Genomic DNA, 12,021 nt, shown 5'->3' with positions numbered 1-12,021 from the left:
TTGGGCCGACTCTACGTTTGACTCCTCGAGTTGAGGTCACTCCTCGAGTTGAGTCGTGAGTGCATGAGTCGATTGTTTAGTCCTCGTGCCGACTCTACGTGTGACTCTTCGAGGTGAGTCCTAAGTCGACGAGTCGACTAATAAGTGCCGGTGCCGACTCTACGCGTCACTCCTCGAGTTTAGTCCCAAGTCCATGAGTCGAGTGATAAGTCCTCGTGCCGACTCTGCGCGTGACTCCTCGAGTTGAGTCCCGATTCCACGAGTCGACTAATAAGTCCTCGTGCCGACTCTACACATGACTCCTCGAGTTGAGTCCTGAGTCCATGAGTCGACTGATAAGTCCTCGTGCCAACTCTACGCATGACTCCTCGAGTTAAGGTCAAACCTCGAGTTGAGTCCTGAGTCCACGAGTTGACTAATAAGTCTTCGTGCCGACTCTACGCATGACTCCTCGAGTTGAGTCGTGAGTCCACGAGTCGACTGATAAGTCTTCGTGCCGACTCTACGCATGACTCCTCGAGTTGAGTCCTGAGTCCACGAGTCGACTGGTAAGTCCTTGTGCCGACTCCTCGAGTTGAGGTCACTCCTCGAGTTGAGTCCTGACTCCTTGAGTCGATTGATAAGTCCTCGTGCTGACTCTACGCATGACTCCTCGAGTTGAGGTCACTCCTCGAGTTGAGTCGTGAGTCAACGAGTCGACTGGTATGTCCTCGTGCCGACTCTACGCGTGACTCCTTGAGTTGAGGTCACTCCCCGAGTTGAGTCCTGAGTCCCCGAGTCGACTGTTTAGTCCTCGTGCCGACTCTACGTGTGACTCTTCGAGGTGAGTCCTAAGTCCATGAGTCGACTAATAAGCGCCGGTGCCGACTCTACGCGTCACTCCTCGAGTTAAGTCCCAAGTCCATGAGTCGTGTGATAAGTCCTCATGCCGATTCTACGCGTGACTACTCGAGTTGAGGTCACTCCTTGAGTTGAGTCTTGAATTCACGAGTCAACTGGTAAGTCCTTGTCCCGACTCTACGCGTGACTCCTCGAGTTGAGGTCACTCCTCGAGTTAAGTCCTAAGTCCACGAGTCGACTAATAAGTGCTCGTGCCAACTCTACGCGTGACTCCTCGAGTTTAGGTCACTCCTCGAGTTGAGTCCCGAGTCCACGAGTCGACTGATAAGTCCTCGTCCCGACTCTACGCATGAATCCTCTAGTTAAGGTCACACCTCGAGTTGAGTCTTGTGTCCACGAGTCGACTGATAAGTCTTCGTGCCGACTCTACGCATGACTCCTTGAGTTGAGTCCTGGGTCCACGAGTGGACTAATAAGTATTCGTGCCGACTCTACACATGACTCCTCCAGTTGCGGTCACTCCTCGAGTTGAGTCCTAAGTCCACGAGTCGACTAATGAGTGCTCGTGCCGACTCTACGCGTGAGTCCTCGAGTTGAGTCCTGAGTCCCCGAGTCGACTGATTAGTCCTCGTGCCAACTCTACGCATGACTCCTGTAGTTAAGGTCACACCTCGAGTTGAGTCCTGAGTCCACGAGTCGACTGATAAGTCTTCGTGCCGACTCTACGCATGACTCCTCGAGTTGAGTCCTGAGTCCACGAGTGGACTAATAAGTCCTCGTGCCGACCCTACGCATGACTCCTCGAGTTGAGGTCACTCCTCGAGTTGAGTCCTGAGTCCACGAGTCGACTGATAAGTCCTCGTGCAGACTCTATGCATCACTCCTCGAGTTGAGGTCTGAGTCCACGAGTCGACTGGTAAGTCCTTGGGCCGACTCTACGTGTGACTCCTCGAGTTGAGGTCTGAGTCCACGAGTCGACTGGTAAGTCCTTGGGCCGACTCTACGTTTGATTCCTCGAGTTGAGGTCACTCCTCGAGTTGAGTCCTGAGTCCCCGAGTCGACTGATTAGTCCTCGTGCCGACTCTACGCATGACTCCTGTAGTTAAGGTCACACCTCGAGTTGAGTCCTGAGTCCACGAGTCGACTGATAAGTCTTCGTGCCGACTCTACGCATGACTCCTCGAGTTGAGTCCTGAGTCCATGAGTGGACTAATAAGTCCTCGTGCCGACCCTACGCATGACTCCTCGAGTTGAAGTCACTCCTCGAGTTGAGTCCTGAGTCCACGAGTCGACTGATAAGTCCTCTTGCAGACTCTATGCATCACTCCTCGAGTTGAGTTCTGAGTCCACGAGTCGACTAATAAGTCCTTGTGCCGACTCTACGCATGACTCCTTGAGTTGAGGTCACTCCTCGAGTTGAGTCCTGAGTCCACGAGTCGACTGGTAATTCCTCGTGCCGACTCTACGCGTGACTCGTTGAGTTGAGGTCACTCCTCGAGTTGAGTCCTGAGTCTACGAGTCGACTGTTTAGTCCTCGTGCCGACTCTACGTGTGACTCTTCGAGTTGAGTCCTTAGTCCACGAGTCGACTAATAAGTGCTCGTGCCGACTCTACGCGTGACTCCTCGAGTTGAGTCCCAAGTCTATGAGTCGACTGATATGTCCTCGTGCCGACTCTACGCGTGACTCCTCGAGTTGAGGTCACTCCTCGAGCTGAGTCTTGAGTCCACGAGTCGACTCGTAAGTCCTTGTCCCGACTCTACGCGTGACTCCTCGAGTTGAGGTCACTCCTCGAGTTGAGTCCTAAGTCCACGAGTCGACTAATAAGTGCTCGTGCCAACTCTACGCGTGACTCCTCGAGTTGAGGTCACTCCTCGAGTTGAGTCCCGAGTTGTTGGAATCGATCTAGGGTTTGAGAAAATAATTAACGCTTCGGTAAGCGGCGGAATTTTAAAAAATTTCTTTTACAAGTAAAACAGTTTTTACTAACCTAGACAAGTGCAAGTACATGTAATTAAAAACCAATATGAGTTAAGAGTTTACTAACCTTTCTTGAAGCCTGAACTTTGAAGAAGCTTTTGGAAAGTTCGCAACGCTCGTCTCCCCTCGCAGTACGTCTCTCTTTCTTTCCTCGGCACCTCGAGCAACCACGAAAGTTTCTATCACTAAATCACTCGAAAAGTAGGAATCAGTGAGTGGGCACTTTTAAACGCTACGACTAAAGAACGAGTCTCGAAGTCGCAGAGCTAAACACTAGGTCAAGTGAGGACCTAGGTGCCAAGACAAGAAAAAAATCGAAAATAAACTAGAGAGAGAGAGAGAGGATTTTCGGCCAAGTTCTAGAGAGAGAGTCTCTCAATCTCTTAAACTTAGGATGAATGAAATGTGAGGAATGGGGCTCCTATTAATAGGAGAGGTTTTACCTTCAATAAGGTACTTTCCTCTTCTATAGAATATCACATATTCATGAGCAAAAATCCCTTATTTCCCATTCCATGTTGGGCGCCCAAGGCTGCCTCCTAGAGGCTTGGATTTGTTTCCTTTTTTGTTCCTTGCCTTGCCCATTACTCTCTTGGCCGAAATTCCTTGTGCATCTACATGCAAATTTGTTTCCTCTTTTTCTTTTGGCAAGTATCTAAATACATTTATGCACAAAATAAACTCTCTTTCCTTGGGTATTATGGGCGCCTATTCTCATCTAGAAGGAGCTTCTAGAAGCTTCTTCATTTGTTCATGACAACATGAGAAAAACCCATTAAGAATTTTCAATAAAATTCTTATCAAACGAAATTAATTCACAAGGCCCAATAATCAAGTTATGGCCGAGTGACATTAAGTCATCAAATGAACTTGTCAAAAAATTTATTGACATTCGTTTCATCATATGTCTCAAAAGACAAAAATACCCTTTTGACTATTTTCGTTCTCGTTTTGACTCAGCTTCCAGTTTAACTATTCCTATCGATGTGATTCGTGACAGTGACCTCATGGACCCAAATGAACAAAGCTTGAGCTAAACACTTGGACTCAAAAGTTCACAAACCTTTTCCAAGTTTAGCTTAATGCCAACTGACTCCACTAAAGAGCTGACACTGAAAATCTCTCGGTTCAAATGAATTTATTTTCTACTCAAGAATTTGACCTAATTATGATGAGCGGATCCACTGAATATTATCTATGTTTACCCTTCATGAATGTCATCAGCTAGTCGGGATTTACTAAATTACCATTTTACCCTTCTAGCTGTTATTTCCTCAACTCCTTTGTCGCTTGTGAATAAGTTAGAAACAATGTATTGACGAGGAGCTAACAAGTCACATTGTTTCATCCAAAAGAGTCAGGACTCAATTTGGACACTGGCCAGTTCATTTATTCACACTCCAAGGAACAAAGCATGAGGTGACATACATTGCATTTCAGCAATCTTGTACATGAATTCCATATCTATGAGAACTTCACAAAGTTACTCATGATAGACTCACAACTTAGTACTTCACCAATAGGCCTTGTTCGGAATCACATAGTGAGTCCGAACTTTGACTTTCTCAAATGAGAATACTAAGGTGTGAAATGGCATGTCTCATTTCAGGATTAAGGTAAGCATGATGCAATTCATACATAGTGACTTCGAGACATAAGAGGTTAAATGGTTTGTTCTTATATTGTCTCTAGAAGTGCACTGGTCAATTCAGTACCTTCGGAAGATACCTAGAAGAACTATAGAGTCTCCAACTCTCAATGCCTCATAACCAGACATCATAGATTCTTCTAACAATCATACTGAGGTCAATAGTCCTTTGACCCTTAGATTGCGAATATATCGTTTTAAGCAAACTACGAAGAGTTTGTTCATGCAAATCTACATTTGTCTCTTCGTAAGTTGTTAAGTTTGTTTATGGACTAAAAGACTAAGGTTTTATCATAAAGCTTCAAACAAGGAAGATTGAATGAACGTTTCAACTTTATATTATTGAATAAGCAATTACAAGCAAGAGTCTTCGTAAGACTATATGACATCAAATGTACATAAATAGAAACTACTACTCTTCTTGTGGGCACCATTGACAACATAAAGGCGCAGCCCGTAAGATGCCTACATGGCGCAACCTAAGACGCGTACATGGCGCACGTAAGACGCGTAAAGGCGCAGCCCGTAAGACGCCTACATGGCGCAACCTAAGACGCCTACATGGCGCAACCTAAGACGCCTACATGGCGCACGTAAGACGCGTAAAGGCGCAGCCCGTAAGACGCGTAAAGGCGCAACCCGTAAGACGCCTACATGGCGTAACCTAAGACGCCTACATGGCGCGCTTAAGACGCCTACATGGCGCAACCTAAGATGCCTACATGGCGCACTTAAGACGCCTACATGGCGCACGTAAGACGCCTACATGGCACAACCATAGCACACCTAAAACGCCTACATGGCGTAACCAAGATGCCTACATGGCTCATCTAAAACGCCTATACGGCACACCTAAGAAGCCTGCATGGTGCATCTAGGCCATCCCTCGCAATATGCCTAAGGCGCCTAAACGACGCACAAAACCGCTTCTCACGACGCGCTAAGAGTCGCCACAAAGCGTTGAATATGATGACTAAATCGCAACGCACCTGAACCGCCGTACAAGGCGCAGTTCATGCTGTCTTCGCCATGCGAGTTAATTGAAGCTGCTCGCAAAAACTCGCGAACCCCGCCTCCGAGCAAGAACCTCGCTCGGCCTGAACTAGCTGAGACTTCGCTCCTCGAGTCGAGTCATCCTCCTCGAGTCGAGCTTCGCTTCTCGAGTCGAGTCAGTCTCCTCGAGTTGAGCTTCACTCCTCGAGTCAAGTCATTCTCCTCGAGTCGAGCTTCGCTCCTCGAGTCGAGTCAGTCTCATCGAGTTGAGCTTCGCTCCTCGAGTCAAGTCATTCTCCTCGAGTCGAGCTTCGCTCCTCGAGTCGAGTCATCCTCCTCAAGTCGAGCTTCGCTTCTCGAGTCGAGTCAGTCTCCTCAAGTTGAGCTTCGCTCCTCGAGTCGAGTCATCCTCCTCAAGCCGAGCTTCGCTCCTCGAGTCGAGTCATCCTCCTAGAGTCGAGCTTCGCTCCTCGAGTTGAGTCATCCTCCTCGAGTCGAGTCAGTCTCCTCGAGTTGAGCTTCGCTCCTCGAGTCAAGTCGTTCTCCTCGAGTCGAGCCTCGCTCCTCGAGTCGAGTCGTCCTCCTCGAGTCGAGCTTCGCTTCTCGAGTCGAGTCAGTCTCCTCGAGTTGAGCTTCGCTCCTCGAGTCAAGTCATTCTCCTCGAGTCGAGCTTCGCTCCTCGAGTCGAGTTAGTCTCCTCGAGTTGAGCTTCGCTCCTCGAGTCAAGTCATTCTCCTCGAGTCGAGCTTCGCTCCTCGAGTCGAGTCATCCTCCTCGAGTCAAGCTTCGCTCCTCGAGTCGAGTCATCCTCCTCGAGTCGAGCTTCGCTTCTCGAGTCGAGTCAGTCTCCTCGAGTTGAGCTTCGCTCCTCGAGTCAAGTCATTCTTCTCGAGTTGAGCTTCGCTCCTCGAGTCGAGTCATCCTCCTCGAGTCGAGTTTCGCTCCTCGAGTCGAGTCAGTCTCCCCGAGTTGAGCTTCGCTCCTCGAGTCGAGTCATCCTCCTCAAGCCGAGTTTCGCTCCTCGAGTAGAGTCAGTCTCCTCGAGTTGAGCTTCGCTCCTCGAGTCAAGTCATTCTTCTCGAGACGAGCTTTGCTCCTCGAGTCGAGTCATCCTCCTCGAGTCGAGTTTCGCTCCTCGAGTCGAGTCAGTCTCCCCGAGTTGAGCTTTGCTCCTCGAGTTGAGTCATCCTCCTCGAGTCGAGTTTTGCTCCTCGAGTCGAGTCAGTCTCCCCGAGTTGAGCTTCGCTCCTCGAGTCAAGTCGTTCTCCTCGAGTCGAGCTTCGCTCCTCGGGTCGAGTCATTCTCCTCGAGTCGAGCTTCGCTCCTTGAGTCGAGTCATTCACCTCAAAGTCGAGCTTCGCTCCTTGAGTCGAGTCATTCTCCTTGAAGTCAAGCTTCGCTCCTTGAGTTGAGCTTCGCTCCTCGAGTCAAGTCATTCTCCTCGAGTCGAGCCTCGCTCCTCGAGTCGAGTCGTCCTCCTCGAGTCGAGCTTCGCTTCTCGAGTCGAGTCAGTCTACTCGAGTTGAGCTTCGCTCCTCGAGTCAAGTCGTTCTCCTCGAGTCGAGCCTCGCTCCTCGAGTCGAGTCGTCCTCCTCGAGTCGAGCTTCGCTTCTCGAGTCGAGTCAGTCTCCTCGAGTTGAGCTTCGCTCCTCGAGTTAAGTCATTCTCCTCGAGTCGAGCTTCGCTCCTCGAGTCGAGTCAGTCTCCTCGAGTTGAGCTTCGCTCCTCGAGTCAAGTCATTCTCCTCGAGTCGAGCTTCGCTCCTCGAGTCGAGTCATCCTCCTCGAGTCGAGCTTCGCTCCTCGAGTCGAGTCATCCTCCTCGATTCGAGCTTCGCTGCTCGAGTCGAGTCAGTCTCCTCGAGTTGAGCTTCGCTCCTCGAGTCAAGTCATTCTTCTCGAGTCGAGCTTCGCTCCTCGAGTCGAGTCATCCTCCTCGAGTCGAGTTTCGCTCCTCGAGTCGAGTCAGTCTCCCCGAGTTGAGCTTCGCTCCTCGAGTCGAGTCATCCTCCTCAAGCCGAGTTTCGCTCCTCGAGTCGAGTCAGTCTCCTCGAGTTGAGCTTCGCTCCTCGAGTCAAGTCATTCTTCTCGAGTCGAGCTTCGCTCCTCGAGTCGAGTCATCCTCCTCGAGTCGAGTTTCGCTCCTCGAGTCGAGTCAGTCTCCCCGAGTTGAGGTTCGCTCCTCGAGTCGAGTCATCCTCCTCGAGTCGAGTTTTTCTCCTCGAGTCGAGTCAGTCTCCCCGAGTTGAGCTTCGCTCCTCGAGTCAAGTCATTCTCCTCGAGTCGAGCTTCGCTCCTCGGGTCGAGTCATTCTCCTCGAGTTGAGCTTCGCTCCTTGAGTCGAGTCATTCACCTCAAAGTCGAGCTTCGCTCCTTGAGTCGAGTCATTCTCCTCGAAGTCGAGCTTCGCTCCTTGAGTCGAGCCATTCTCCTCGAGTCAAGCCTTGCCCCTCGAGTTGAGTCATTCTCCTCGAGTCGAGTCTTGCTCCTGAAATCGAACCATTCTCCTCAAGTCGAGCATCGCTCCTCAAAGTCAAGTCACGCTCCTTGAGTCGAGTCTCGCTCCTTGAGTCAAATCATTCTCCTTGAGTCGAGCACTGCTCCTCGAGTCAAGACGTCCTCCTCAAGTCGAGTCACACCCTCCTCGAGTCAAGCCGTGCTCCTCGAGTCGAGTCATTCTCCTCGAATCATCCCTCTCGAGTCGAGCATCACTCATCAAGCCATTCTCCCCGAGTCGAGTCTTGATCCTCGAATCGAGTCATACTCCTCGAGTCGAGCATCGCTCCTCGAGTAGAGTCATATTCCTTAAAGTCCAGCCAGTCTCCTCGAGTCGAGCTTCGCTCCTCGAGTCGAGCCTTGAGTCAGTCTCCTCAAGTCGAGCTTCGCTCCTCGAGTCGAGCCTTGAGTCGTTCTCCTCGAGTCGAGTCCCGCTCCTCGAACAAACAGCTGGGGCAACCTGAAGAACAGGTTAGCCAAAGCAGAGACCCGCCTCTACACAAATGCGTGTCCCGCTAGCCCACGCATGTCCCCTTTGCTCTGGGGCTAGAGCGATAGACGCAAACGCGTCTGCCTCGCCCACGTCGAGCTACGTCTCCTATCCGCTTGGACCCTCCTCCACGTGTCGATCACACACTCGTGTCGAGAGAGACGGGAAAGCGAGAAAGAGCACTAGCATTCGCAAGAATATTCTCTATGTTCACAAAAGCTTCGCGACAGCGAAGCCCTGGGAGATAAATTTTCCTCAAACACCCGGCGGAAACAACTAAAAGTTCACCGCCCGGGGCCTCCCGAGCGATAAACTTGGGGGGCTAATGTTGTCGGTCGTTTTCAGAAAACCCGAGACGCCAAGAAGACACGTCGTTCAAAGGGCCGATGGTCAGGCCGGAGGTCCTGAAGAGCGGCAAGCCTTCTGTCACGAGTCGACTGACAAGTCCTCATGCCAAATCCTCACGTTCCTCGAGTCGAGCCTCGAGTCGTTCGCCTCAAGTCGAGCCTCGAGTCGTTCCTCGAGTCGAGCCTTGAGTCGTTCCTCGAGTCAAGCCTCGAGTCGTTCTCCTCGAGTCGAGCCTCGAGTCGTTCCTCGAGTCGAGCCTCGAGTCGCTCCTCGAGTCGAGCCTTGAGTTGTTCCTCGAGTCGAGCCTCGAGTCGTTCTCCTCTAGTCGAGCCTCGAGTCGTTCCTCGAGTCGAGCCACTCTCGTCGAGTAGAAACCTTCATATTTCGCATGGCAAGAATGGTATTCGAAGAACCCTAAAGGCCCGCAAGAGTCCAGCAAGACGAGCCATTCGCCGCGCGCACAGCAAGCTGCGCCGGCCAGCCGCGTAGCAAGCAGCGCGCCGCGCCATCAAGGCAGCGCGCCGCGCCAGGCAAGCGCGCGCCGTGCCAAGACGCGCCCGCGCCGCGCGCTCCATGCGCCGCGCACCCGCGCGCCGCGCCAGATGACCCGCGCGCCGCGCGTTGTGCGCCGCTCTTTGTGCGCCGCGCGCACCGTGCGCCTCCGCTTGATGCCACATGCGTTCCTAGTCTCACATGGACGAAAAAGAAGCCTTCTAAGGCCCCCAAACACCTATAAATACCCTCTCTCATTGAGGGGAAATCCCATCCCATTTTTTCTCAAGGAACTTGAGACTTCTCTCTGCTTCTCTGGATGCCATCCTTGGCCTGAAGCGGATTCTCCTCGATTTCTCGTTCTCAGAGATTCTGAAGCGGTTTCCGGGGACTCCCGAGTGCCGCCTCTCTTGATCGAACGATTAATCTTTAGCCCACGAGCGCTCTAACGGTTTTCGACTGAAAATCGCCTACGCGTCTAGCACCCTAGACGCGTCCACCATTTCTGACGAAAAATCGCCTACGCGTCCGGCATTTCCAACTAGGAATCGCCTACACGTCCGGAATCTCCGCCACAACAAGGAACTCTTGACTTAGAGTCTTCCACGTCTCCAAAAGAGAGAAACCACACATTCTCTCTCGCATACGCGATCTCCGAAGTTCTGAGACGTCGCCGAGGACTCCTCCGCGCCTCGTCTCCTTCGTTGAGCACGCCTCTCCACCAAGGCTCCGCGCCTCATACTGCGTCTCACACGCTTGAACTACGTTCTGACCTGATCCCACACACGGGTACGTAGGCAGCCGACACCCAAGGCACGGTCACTCCTCCTCCTCACCCCCTACCTCTCCCGAGAGGCGGGTTGATCGGAGAAAACCTAGCTCGAGACTTTCGAGTTCACACTCTTGGCCCGGGTGCGATCACTTGGTCCGGCCTTGGATCGAACCGCCCGAGGTTTTAAATAGTTGTTCATTTTCGTGCGACAACAATAGGTTATAGTAGACATAATGTTTATACTTATTTAGTGCAGACTAACTCTAGAATCAATAATTTGGCTGCATAATCAGACTATTTCTTTTTATCTGCATAATCAGACTCTAGAATCAATAATTCCTTGCATAATCAGACTATTTCTTTTTATCTGATCATTGGAAGCTAATTATAAAAGACCAGTCAAGTTACAAGGTAGGAATGTTTCTTCATATTATTAATATATTTCCCCATATATTGCATACAAGCCTTGAATGACATGTAACTAATTTACCTTATTTAGTGACTATTAAGTAACTAATTACCTGATTTAGTGACTAGTACATTACTAATTCATCTTATTTAGTGACTTTAAAGTAACTAATTCACTTTATTTAGTGACTAGTACGTAACTAATTCACCTTAATTAGTTACACACTTGTAACTAATTAACAATCTTTAGTTACAACTATGTGACTAGTAAGTAACTAACTCACCTTCATCTTTTTCTTTTCTATATTCGTAAGAGTCCGCCATTGTGAAACGATGTGCAAAAAAACCTTCTTTTTTATTATCTTGAGATACTAGAAAAACCAGATTCATATGTTGCACGCGTACGTAACAAAATTGTTAGGATATAAGCATGATGTAAGGCTGAATTAGTAACTAAACTATGTGAACTAGTTACTGACGTGTAACTACTCTAAATTAACTACTCAGTTTTAACTATTTTAGGTGAAGCATAATATAATGGATAATTATTCGAATTTAGTTACAGCTTTTAAACTTACAAAACTAGTAAGCCACTCGACCGATGTCCAAATCTTGTAGAACACAATTTTATAATAATTCTATGAAATAATTACAAGTTTGTGACTAATGTTATAATTACGTAGTTAATTTCACTGAATTAGTTACTCACTTGTAGCTCTATGAGCTCATGTTTCCCAGAATTCCATACCAACCTGTATATATGCACACACTTCATTAGTTCAATTTCAAACATAGTCATACAAATGAGCTCCGAGACCCGACTCACTCTTCGATGCCACTGCGGCGGCCGTGAGACCCCCCGCCATGGCTAGGCAAGAGCGAATAGGTTTCGGAAGAAGAGACCTGCCGCATGCCGTCGTGGATTCGGCGACGCTCTTCACTTCGAACACCAGCCATCAGGTTCTCGTCGTTGGCGATGCTATCGCCAAGAACAAAGGCTTCGGAGATTACTTGACACCGATGAATAACTAAATACATTGATTTAATTACCTATGAATAACTAATTACATTGATTTAGTGACCTATGAATAAGTAATGACATTGTTTTTGTTACTTACGTTCTTTTGCAGCACTTGAATATGGCTTTCTACTACCTGAGGAAAAAAGCAATACTGGTGAAGTATAGATACACAATTGCGGATAGTCACTTTTGTCAGCTAGTCGAAAAAAACATACAAAGAGTGGGATCAACTGCAAGAAAAAGATGATTACGATTGGACTAGGCGACGTGCCTTGGTTGAGCAAATCCTGGTTGAAAGACCCCGGAATAGAGCAAAAAGGCCGTTGGTGAAAGCCGAGACTATATTATAGTTTGTATTTTGGGACAAGTATTTGTAATTAGGTAACTATTTCGGGACAAATATGTGTTACTATAGTTTTTATTTAAGGACAAGTATCTGTAACTATTTCTAGAAAAATATATTAACTCAACAAATATGTGTAACTATTTTCAGGATAATATATTATGTCACAACAAATATGTGTAACTATTTCAA

General features: G+C 49.1%; 1 protein-coding gene across 1 annotated transcript in view; it reads left to right on the top strand.

Moving 5' to 3' along the window:
* The window catches only part of LOC149401576 (uncharacterized), a 28,916-nt gene extending 17,833 nt beyond the window's left edge, over positions 1-11,083 (top strand). Inside the window, exon 5 of the mRNA XM_089610792.1 lies at positions 10,988-11,083. Coding sequence (XP_089466918.1) covers positions 10,988-11,083 — 96 coding nt within the window. The remainder of the gene's footprint in view (positions 1-10,987) is intronic.
* Positions 11,084-12,021: the final 938 nt, after the last annotated feature.

Source organism: Urtica dioica, chromosome 4, assembly GCF_054948205.1.
Source record: "Urtica dioica subsp. dioica isolate 48M chromosome 4, U.dioica_male_clone48M_v1_H2, whole genome shotgun sequence".
In the NCBI taxonomy this organism is placed as follows: domain Eukaryota; kingdom Viridiplantae; phylum Streptophyta; class Magnoliopsida; order Rosales; family Urticaceae; genus Urtica; species Urtica dioica.
Note: the sequence above shows the minus strand (reverse complement) of the source record. Positions and strands in the feature narration are given on the sequence as shown.